Source organism: Acyrthosiphon pisum, chromosome A2 (genome assembly GCF_005508785.2).
Source record: "Acyrthosiphon pisum isolate AL4f chromosome A2, pea_aphid_22Mar2018_4r6ur, whole genome shotgun sequence".
Lineage (NCBI taxonomy): Eukaryota > Metazoa > Arthropoda > Insecta > Hemiptera > Aphididae > Acyrthosiphon > Acyrthosiphon pisum.
This window is the reverse complement of record NC_042495.1, coordinates 29,595,236-29,607,037: the sequence shown is the minus strand read 5'-3', so window position 1 is coordinate 29,607,037 and position 11,802 is coordinate 29,595,236. Positions and strand designations below refer to the sequence as shown.

Here is an 11,802-nt window from a genome sequence, read left to right as displayed (position 1 = left end):
ATTTTTATATTATCGCCTTTATAAATACTACAACTACATCTCACGCTGTTTTTAATAGAGGTAAGCAATACAGTTTTTTTTATGTAGATAAGGTGACATTTTGATCTTTTTTTCCGTACCTAGGTACAATCAGGTGACTTGTTTTGTAAAACATTTAATTTTTATTGAGATTTTTATTTAAATATTCAGCTGGTGGTTGGTACCACAATAATATATTACCTTTACGTGATTATTAGAGTGTATAATATAATATAAATTTCGAACATTGTAATTAAAACAATATTTTATTGATTAAAAAAAAAATTATAATAATGCGGTATCTATTAAGAGGTAGGTATACCGTCATGCGTTGTCTCCGTCTTACAAACATAAAACATAACAAACAAATGTTTTGCGCGGGACAACTATGCTCCCTCGGTATTTATAGTAGAATTACCAACATTTCATAACGGAATAACTTTATCTGTGTCGTTGCGTTTTTATTATTTGAATAGCATAAATAAAATCAAAATTATCAGTTTTGAGAACATTAGGAATTTTTATATTTATTAAATATTATCGGTAAATGCTTCAAGAAAATAAAAACGCTACGACAGAGATAAAGTTGTTCCCTATGCATTGTGGAATTTTGGTAATTCTACTATAAATAGCGAGGGAGCATAGTTGTCCCGCGCAAAACAATTTTTTGTTATGTTTTACATTAGTAAGACGGAGACAACGCATGCGGGTATAGCGTCCTCTTAAGAGGATGTCAGCGCACTATTCGTTTTCTCTCTCTGGCCGACGCGTAACACAGACAGAACGCATTTACGCATAGTAATCTTTTCTGTGAGTTAAGTAATCTTAGAGTAAAGTAACCTATTACAAAAAAGATGGAGAATAATATTTTTGAGGGAATGACGTATCGATTTCATATTTTATTATTATTTGACTTAGTATTCGACCTTCAAAAAAAAAAACAAAAAAATGCTGTAAATTTAAATGATGTTTAAATTGTTTTGAGACAATATTTAGACAAATCGATATGTCATTCCCTCAAATATATTATTCTCTATCATTTTTGTAATGGGTGCGTCTCTACACTAAGATTACTTAAACGCAAAAAAAAAATGATTTTACGTAAATGTGTTTTATCTATGTTGCGTGTGAGCCAGAGAGAGAAAACAAAAAAAGCGCTGACAGCCTCTTAAGTGGATTGGATACATTTTATAAAATGTGCAGTAGCTTTGTCCATCACCGCGGACTTGACAAATTTTAATTTCTTAACAGACGATGAGTGTATTATTGTTTATAAAAAATTGATTTTCTTTCTTTCTGGTTTCACTTTTTATAGTAGAAAAAAATATATTGGTTTTAATTTAGCATTTTTAAGTAGAAATTTTATCTGGTTATTACTTCTGGAGTTCAAAAGTAAAATATGTCCTCTTCTTTTCAAAATAACTACGGGAGAACATAGATTTTTACATTTTTAGTGTAAAAACATTTGATTTTTCTCCTGCAATAGACACAACACGATTTTTAACTTTTCATAAAAGGTATTGAAAAGAACTCTGCAAGATTGCACGTAACAAATAGTTTATAGGTTGCTTTTATATTGTTTGATTTAAAATAATGCACGATTTTTCTATAGGTCATGTCTATATTGATTGTATACACTACTAATATGTAGTATATATAATATAATATAAAATATAAGTGAAGTCAATGTACTATGTTATACTACGCACATACATTTAAATATTGTTATATTATGTGTGTAAAAAACAATTATATATAAAACACTTTTCTATTAAATGTTGAAACTGAAACCAAAGATATAAAATGGAACAGTTTGGGTGGAACGAGCGTCGATTACCGAATGAATAAACTATTGTCAACGATAAGCATGAGATAATACCATGAAACAGAGTGATTTGTAAATAATTATATGACATATCATTGTGCCGGAACAAACAATAAATCTTTTTCAACAATATAACTCGTTACATAACCTTACCATGTGTAAAAATCTGTGAAAATAGTACAAATATAAAATTCAATAATTATTTTGTGGATAAATAGTTAGAAAATGTTCAACTTTTAAATCCAAGGATTGAAAATTTAAAACAAGGTTCCACGTAAATATGTTATATATAAATCACTTTAATAATAATATCATCAAATATAGCTACTTAGTAATAATAATTATCATACGCTGTCTTACCGTCTTCACTCAGAATTGTTTTTCTTATACAATGATATTATACCATTGAATTCAAATTTATCACCATCCATTACAGTTACTCACTTGTAACCTACTTTACAGCAGAGCGACACCCACTTGCCCAACTTTTAGATTCTGAGTGGAACGATGAATGTGTTGATTTTACAATGATGTGTGTTTTTTTTTTTTTGTGTCTGTGTACACGATAAGTAGTCGAAGTAATGCTTCGATGTTCCACTTTATTATCTTGTTCGATGGGAAAGTGAATATTGTTGGTGCACTGGAGAGGTAAAAATTCCCAGTAGTTTTCAAAAGCGCCGTGAAAAACAAAAGAAAAATTATGGAAAAACGGGAATTTTTACGCAAAATTTGTTTTTGAGAATATTAATTTTGGTTTTTAGAGTAACTTTTAAACAAATGACCGTAGATCGATGAAATTTTCACTGATTGTTTATATTTCAAATTTCTGTACATAAAAAAATGTTCAAAATATTTTGATTTGTTTTGAACTGTTTAAGGACATTTTAAGTTTCAAATTTTATAAGTTTTTTTTCTACGAATGTCAGTAAAACTTTATTTGTTGAGTAAAAATACTTGAAAATTTAATACAAGGCTCCTACTATATTATTACAATGACATTTGAAAAATATTAAAAATCCTTAGTCACAGTTTTTTTTTATTAGCATTTAAAGTTTAAAAATTGACAAAATATGGAAAAATCACGAAAATTACATAATTATTTTGAGTTTATAATTCGTAAAAATTTTTCTTTTTAGAACTAAGATTTTAAAATTTAATACACGATTCCTTATAAGATAATCTACCTTTATCAAAAAAAAAAAAATGTCTATAAGAAACTCATATTAAATTTTTATGAGCGTTTGAAATTCATATTTTTACAACATTTGATTTTCACTCGATTTCTTACGTAACGATTTTCTTATTTTATTGTAATTAAAAAACGAATGACTGTAGATACTTGAAAATTTCACTGAATGTTTATATTAGCATTTTATATATACGATACAATTTTGAAAATAACTTGACTCTTTTTTTCTATAAATATCAATAAAATTTTATCTATTTGACCAAAAATTTTAAAAAATTAATACAGGGCTCCTGATACATTGTTACAATAGCAGTTGAAAAATATTATAAATACATAGGCACAATTTTTTTTTTTATAAGCATTTGAAGTTAAAATGTTGACAACATTTATCAAATTTTTATTAGAATTATTATTTTGTAGTTAAAAATTTATAAAATGTTCAACTTTTATATCTAAGGATTGAAAATTTAAAACAAGATTCCACGTAAATATTTAACTCTGTTACCAAAAATTCTAAGAAATACATTAGCACAGTTTATTTTTATAGTCATTTTAAGTTCAAATTTGGACAAAATTACATATTAAAAAACCTGGAATAACTATTTTATTATTTTGTTGTGATTGTATAATATTATGTGTGGGTACTTGAAACTTCTAAAGTATACTATTATATTATCTATGATAGTACCACGGTCTGTTGTTGATGTATAACGCGTTACCTAATGGATATTGTGATATGATTAATTTGAAAATTATTAATAATACTATAGATAAGTATACCTATAATATGTATGTCTAATATCTAGACTGACAAACCGTCTCCGCTCAGAATCGTTTTTCTTATACAGTGATATTATATCATTGAATTCAAATTTAATACTATCCATTAAACAGTGACCCACTTGTAACCTACTGTACAGCAGAGCGACATCCACTTACCCACCTTTTTTTATTTTTATTTTTTTTGGTATTTTGGCTGGTGGTTGGTTCCACAATAGTAGGTATATAATATAATATTACCTATAAGTGATTATTATAATGTAGGTATATAATATAGTGAAACCTCGATAACTCGAATCGGTTGGGGGTGGAAAAAAAATTCGAGTTATAGAAAAAAATGTCTGCATTTATGATTTATGAAATGCAGGGTGAAGATATTCCTTCGAGTTATCGAGTTGTCACTGCTTATATTTTGATTCATTGATTTATTAGTTTAAATAATAATAATTATAATCGTTGGATATGAAATGCATAATATAGTAGCTTCGACGTGGACTTCAAATATTTTAGATTGTGAGTGGACGATGAATGTATTGATTGGGTAGTAATGAAGTGATTTTTATTTCAGATTACCTACACTTTAAATTGTAGTGATAACGTTTTGCTTTTTAACTAGCAATTTTACCTTGTTATAACTTTGGAGGGTCAAAAGGAAAATGCGTCCGGTTTATATCAAAATAACTACGGGAAATCTATTTTATTTTTTTATTGTTACTCAAAAATGAATAACTCTAAAGAGTAAAAATTAACATTTTTAGTGTAACACATTTGACTTTTCACCTGCTGTAGACATTACACGATTGTGCATTTTTTATAAATCATTTAGATACTGAAAAATCACAAAAGTGGCACCCAATTACCCACTTTTCACTATAAATGTATATATTTTTAAGATAACTAAGCAAGTGTTTTTCCAATAAGCTTTTAAATGTTCTAATATTGACAAAATTCATCAAAATCTAGAAAATTCGCAAATTATTTTGTAGTTAAAAACAGTGGCGTCATTTGGGGGGGGGGGGGGGCAACTTGAGCATTTGCCCCAGTCTAACATTTACAACAACCTTAAGTCGGCACATTCAAAAATTATAAGAAGTCTTATTTTTAACTCGTTAAGGCCATTGTAAATTGTAATAAATCATAATATTGATATTTTGAAAAATCTCACACATTTAGATTTTAGACACTGGCACTCTGCAAAGTACGTACTTTGTACAAATAAGAATTAATATATTTTTAGAAAAGTACATAATATTACCAAAACGTTACAATATCCACATCAGAATATCAGATAACAGACTAGATAAGACATATTTGCTAAATATAACATACATATAATATTACATAATATAATGTAAATAATTATGCTCATTTTGTATAAACGAGGATTTGAAATGTTATAAAAGATTTCTCATAAGTAGTTCATACTGTAACCAATATAAATCTAACACGCTCTGTATTTATTATATATTTTAAGTTTAAATGTGAATGAAATTAGATTTTTAAGCAGAGGATAACGACTAAAGTTTTTTTTTTTGTTATTCAAAATTATTATTATTATTATTCAAGACTGGGCAAGTTAATGATTTTTTTTAACTCAGTTAAGTTAAGTTAATATGCACCAATAACAAAAAGTTAAAAGTTAAAAGTTAATTTAACTATAGGTTAACTCAGTTAAGTTAAAAGTTAATACAAACAAGTTAAAAAAAAAGTTAATTTGTTTATACAACGCTAACATACTTAATTTTTTTCCAACCCAAAACTTAATTATAGACTATAGTGTTTATATATTATACAGTGTTTCCATATTAGTTAAATTCGAATTATATACATTTTTTTACTTTAAACAATTCACGGTAAATATTTTTTGACATGAAAACGAAATATACTGAAGTAGTGAAATATGATAAAATTAAAAACAAAATTAATTAACTTAACTTACTTCTTGAAATGAAAAATTAACTCGTTAATTTTACGTTAATTAAAAAAGAAATTTATTAAGTTAACAGTTAAGTTAATGAAAATCCAAAATTAACTAGTTAAGTTAAAAAGTTAATATAAAATTAACTTATTAACTTAACTTTAACTTTTTAACTCGTTAATGCCCAGCCTTGTTATTATTATTATAGTAGACAGACCATCTTCGTTCAGAATCGTTTTTTGTACAAAATGATTTTATATCCGTTCGGTTCAAAAAAGACGCCCGCGGCCAATTACTGTTATCTGGCAGTGCCACTGCCGATATCTATAATAACTTATGAGTGTTATCCAAGCACGCACACTCAACATTGTTTAAATATAATAATAATCAAGTGACAGGTTAATCACAAAAATTTTTATTTATTAATTAATTAATTTATTGAATTAACGCCTGTACGGTAATTTAATATGACAAATGGTTTTTCTAATAGCTTTAGAAAACAACAGCCACACCTAATTGTTTTCGTTGCTGTAACTAGTGCAGTGTATTTGGTGTGAGTATTCGGTCTATGGTTATATTGAAATATTTTTTCGTTGTTAAAACTAAAACGTGTTTATGCTATTGTAACGTACGTGCAAATCGCAACGCAATTTTTGTATATCCGTAACATGTAAGAGCGAACTCCCGCACGAAAGATTTATTATTATTTTTGGTATCAGCTCAAGTATAGTCATTGCTAATAGTGTGCAATAGATTTATTGTGCAACAACTACCTATACTGTACGTAGGTACTTATATTTTCGGCCAAAAGATTACCTAATTATTTTTAATTGTACAATTGTACAAGCTCTATTATTAAAGGTTGATCTATTTTATTTGTATTCTTATATTTGTTATTGTTCAATATGTTATAGCCTATAGGTAGATATAGCTGCCCAGTCCGTGCACCGTAAAATTCGTGAGTTGTTATTTAAAATTATTTTTATTGTTAAACCTATTATAGTTATTGATGTGAAATATCTATTTGCAAAGGGGGTTGGGTAATAACTATAGATAACCATAATATATAATATATAATATTATGGATAAACCATTCCTATACTAAACACCCATGGAGCAACGTTCCCGAAGTTTCAATATGTACCCGTCCCAGCAATACCATTGTTACCTGAACAAACAACCCTTAGCATTAGATCACCTAAGTTTTAGTATCTATAGTCTCATCGACGGTGGGAGTTGGTACGTTCCCATAACACCAAATATTTTAATTACGTATTGGGCCAAAAGGGTCGATTTCCTTAATAGCCAATTTGTTTTATTAAATTCTTGTGGGGGGCCAGAAAATCTGGTTATTATGCTAATTATTTATTAGTTTAGTTCAAAGACTTATTAACATATGGACTGAGCGTCACCATACCCTACTATAGGTTCCCAAGTGCCAACATTGTTAGAAAGAGAAAGTAAATACATGTATAATATAATGACCTACTTACCTAAGGTGTATGTTGTCTTTTTCTAAAAATGTTGTTATCTTTGTTGTTTAACTATTCTATCTCTCCCTTGCAATACATTTGTGTAAATGCTACCTAAGTTGTATTTTATATTTTCCTAATAATGTTGGCCTATGGATCTCTCTCTTTGTTATCAGTCCAATTTTTTATAGGTATATGATATATATATTCACTAATGCACAATTAAACGCAAAATTAACCGTATCTATACAATTATTATCATACAAAGTACACAAGTATACACCAAACATTACGTGTCTCATAAATCATAAGTTTTGTTCGGAAGTCCAGAAAATTACTGGTTGAGCTGCTTACAACTATACACACTTCTAATCAATCGGGATATTATAATAAAAGGTGTTTGTTATGACTTGTTATATTACTTTGAATTTAATAGTGGATTGTGAAATGTTTTTAGTCTTAAGTCTTCCAATTACCTACCCGACCTAGTATACAATTGGCAATGCAAAATACAAAGGAAATATCAGAACCCATTAGATGTGAACCAGCAAAATATGAGTATAAGAAATCGTGTTATGCGGAGATATATCAAGTACTACAATCCTTCCGCAAGTAAGTGATAATAGTGATTTAAACTTATGGATAAGTATTAGTAAAAATGTATGTTTTTAGAGAAGAGATTTATTGTGATTTTCAACTAGAAACAAATGATGGCAAAATTATAAATGGTCATAAAGTGGTTTTAGCATCGGCTAGTCCATATTTTCATGCTATGTTTACAAATTGTGACGAAAAAAATCAATATCTTGTTATTATGAAACAGTTAGATTCAACAGCCTTACAGCTGTTAGTAAACTTTATTTATACCGGGGAAATCACGGTAACTGAAAACAATTTACAGGTAATAACTAATATAATATTATGGATTTCGATTTTGCTATAGCCGAAAACATAATTTAAACAGTGTATCTATTGTTATTATTCCTCAAGATTTTGTTGCCAGCATCGAATCTTTTGCAGTTACAAGAAGTGAAAGAGGTGTGTTATGATTTTTTACAGGCACAAATGTGTCCTAAAAACTGCATTGGTTTAAATGCATTAGCTGATTTACATAGCTGTGAGCAATTGTTAACAAGTTCAGAATTATATATTCAACAGCACTTTTCGTATGAAATATTATTTACTATTATAATTATTTAAGGAAATTGTATTTATTATTGATTTATTGTTTTGATACATAGAGACGTGGTAGACGGAAACGAATTCCTATATCTGTCATCCGGACAAATGGTTAAGTTGATCGCCAGTGATGAAGTGAAAGTTCCATCTGAAGAAAAAGTATGCAAAGTTAAATTTATTATTATTACTTTTAGTATCTATTACGGATGGGAAAATTAAGTAACCTACTTGCATTAAAATAGTATAATTAATTAGTAAAAGTGTACTGATTGTTGCAGGTATTTGAAAGTGTAATTCGATGGGTAAAACATGATTTAGGTTCCAGAAAATGTATTTTGCCACAATTAATGGAACATGTACGTTTACCATTAACATCCAAAGAGTACATATTGAAAAAAGTTGTTGAGGAACCTCTTCTTGACAATTGTAAGTTTTTTCAATAAATATAATTTTTTTGCAAATCAATTTACATAATATATATTTATCATTTTTTAAGGTAAAAATTACGTGATTGAAGCATTACATTTTCATTTGCTTAAGTCAGATAAGCTTATCACAATTCCACATAACATCCGGGCTAAACCCAGAAAGCCCGGTGGTATGGATAAAGTATGATTCCGTAATAATTAATTTCTATTTCCAAATATTAAACGGTTTAATTGTGACAGGTTATTTTTGTTGTTGGTGGTGAAGGGAAAAATATAATTACCAGTACAGAATGGTACGACCCAAAAATGAACCGATGGCATTTTGGACCAAAATTGATTACGCCACGTAGTGGGGGTGGTCTAGCTGTAGTAAAAGATAATTTTGTGCTTTGTATGGGTGGTATAATAAATAGTCAGTCTGTTGATGTGCTAGATTTATCATCAGAATCACCTCGCTGGGAACCAACCGTCGACATGCTAGTAAATAGATTCGAATTAGGAGTTGGTGTAATAAATAATTATGTGTATGCCGTAAGTTATGTCGAAATATACGTATTACTTTATTAGTCGTTTTCTGTAAGAAAGTTGGAACTTATAAATTGTATAATAATTAATTCTAGGTTGGCGGTGATGACGGTAGTGGTTATTCAAATAGTGTAGAAATGTTTGACTGCAAAACTCAAGATTGGAGTATAGTAACTAATATGTATACTGGAAGAATTGGTGCTGGGATTGGCGTACTGAATGATCTTTTATATGTGGTAATGTGATTTTAAATTCGTAATACATTCGTTATAATTGTAATTGGAATAAAGGTTCACGGATACTATCCTCAAAATAAAATATTTCGATAAATTAAAATTTTAAATTAATTTATAATTATTATGAACTGATTCAAACGTTTGGTTAAATATCTGCTCAATGCAATGATTTAATTATTATATGAGAAACTGTATTGATTGTATTCATGTATTCATGTATTCATTGATCGACTAAACAAAAGTATTGAAATTCTTCTTATTTATATAATTTTATTGTTTTTTTACAGTTTATACATAACAATAAAAAAAGGTGGGTAAGTGGATGTCGCTCTGCTGTACAGTAGGTTACAAGTGGGTCACTGTATAATGGATAGTATTAAATTTGAATTCAATGATATAATATCATTGTATAAAAAAAACGATTCTGAGCGGAGACGATATGTCAGTCTAGGTATAAGACAAAATATTATATAGTCTATGATATTAAAAAAAAATTGACCTATAATAGGTACCTATAATAAATTCCAAATTAAACATATCACGAGATCTATTAGGTACTTATAACGCGTTATACATCAACAACAAACCGTGATACTATCATAGATATATAATAGTATACTTTAGAAGTTTCAAGTACCCACGAATAATATTAAACAATCACTACAAAATAACTAAAATAGTTATCCTAGGTTTTTAATATGTAATTTCGTTCAAATTTTAAATTAAAATGACTATAAAAATAAACTGTGCTTATGTATTTTTTTAGATTTTTTTGGTAACAGAATAAACTACTTACATGGAATCTTGTTTTAAATTTTCAAGCCTAAGTAAAAAGGGGAGCTCTCAATATTAAAACATATATGTATATAAATGCAATGGGCATATATATACGACACTATTTTAGTAATGTAATCAAGTTCAATAATTGGAAAAACTGGGCTTAACTGAGTACATTTAATTATTATTGTAAACATTTTTTATTATATTGTAAAATGATAACTGATTATATGTATTTAATATGTTAAATGTCATATTTTTCACTGCCGTATATTTCTACATTTACAATCAAATAAATGTGTTGAGGTAATGTTATTTGAAATATTAAAAATTATATTTTTATTTAGTTTATTCTTTAAAAAGATAATGGGTCCAACTAGATATGTTTGAGTGGGAAGTATAAGTAGAATACGATGGGATGGGGGATATCATTAGAAATCGATAACAACAATAAGAAAACAATAATAAGTTAAGATATTAGTAAGGAGGTATAGGTTAATTTTATTATGATGGTAAATGTAGATTTCTATTTCTATTTATTAATATCGATTAGCTTGAAAATGTATTCTGTATTTACATTTTATCGTCCTTTTATTTCTACTACGCATATTATATACTATAGTTTACTATGGATGAAGTCACATTATTAAAATATTAAAACAAAAAAGGTGGGTAAGTGAATGTCGCTCTGCTGTACAGTAAGTTACATGTGGGTCACTGTATAATGGATAAAATTAAATTTGAATTCAATGATATAATATCACTGTATAAGAAAAACGATTCTGAGCGAAGACGGTATATCAGTCTAGGTATTAGACATATATATATACTGATATATGGTATTAAAAAAAAATTGACCTATAATAGGTACCTGTAATAAATTCCAAATTAATCATATCAGAATATCTATTAGGTACTTATAACGCGTTATACATTAACAACAAACCGTGATAGTGTGAAACTATCATAGATATATAATATTATACTTTAGAAGTTTCAAGTACCCACGAATAATATACAATCATAACAAAATAATTAAAATAGTTATTCTAGGTTTTATAATATATAATTTCGTCCACATTTGAACTTAAAATGACTATAAAGATAAACTGTGCTTATGTATTTTTTAGATTTTTTGGTAAAAGAATTAACTACTTACGTGGAATCTTTTTTTAAATTTTCAATCCTTAGATATAAAAATTGATCATTTTATAAATTTTTAACTACAAAATAATTATTCAATTTTAAATCTGATAAATTTTGTCAAAATAAGATCTTTAAATGCTTATAAAAAAAAAATTGTGCCTATGTATTTTTAATATTTTTCAACTGATATTGTAACAATATATCAGAGCTTTGTATTAATTTATACACTTTTTGGCCCACAGATAAACTTTATTGATATTTATAGAAAAAAAACTAAAAAATTGAAACTGAAATGTCCGTTAACAGCTC

General features: G+C 27.5%; 1 protein-coding gene across 9 annotated transcripts; it reads left to right on the top strand.

Moving 5' to 3' along the window:
• The first annotated feature begins 2 nt into the window (after positions 1-2).
• On the top strand, positions 3-9,782 carry LOC100571539 (kelch-like protein 2). Of its 9 annotated transcripts, none has more exons than XM_016808720.2 (10): positions 3-60; positions 6,645-6,688; positions 7,660-7,814; positions 7,875-8,103; positions 8,193-8,368; positions 8,444-8,540; positions 8,660-8,807; positions 8,878-8,990; positions 9,050-9,340; positions 9,430-9,782. In XM_016808720.2, exons 3-10 carry the CDS (start codon positions 7,705-7,707, stop codon positions 9,577-9,579), a joined length of 1,314 nt encoding a protein of 437 aa, XP_016664209.1. In that variant the 5' UTR covers positions 3-60; positions 6,645-6,688; positions 7,660-7,704; the 3' UTR covers positions 9,580-9,782. The 9 variants fall into 9 exon arrangements, with proteins under 9 accessions (XP_016664209.1, XP_016664222.1, XP_016664208.1 ...); XM_016808719.2 differs by having other exon boundaries at positions 37-60; positions 7,394-7,814; XM_016808730.2 differs by lacking the exon at positions 3-60 and adding an exon at positions 6,487-6,510.
• Positions 9,783-11,802: the final 2,020 nt, after the last annotated feature.

Excerpts from the sequence above, each read along its gene's own strand:
- LOC100571539 (XM_016808720.2), top strand. The coding sequence starts at position 7,705 with ATGCAAAATACAAAGGAAATATCAGAACCCATTAGATGTGAACCAGCA. Across the intron at positions 8,104-8,192 it reads TAACTGAAAACAATTTACAG|ATTTTGTTGCCAGCATCGAA; the intron begins GTAATAACTAAT and ends TTATTCCTCAAG. Across the intron at positions 8,369-8,443 it reads TATATTCAACAGCACTTTTC|AGACGTGGTAGACGGAAACG; the intron begins GTATGAAATATT and ends TTTGATACATAG.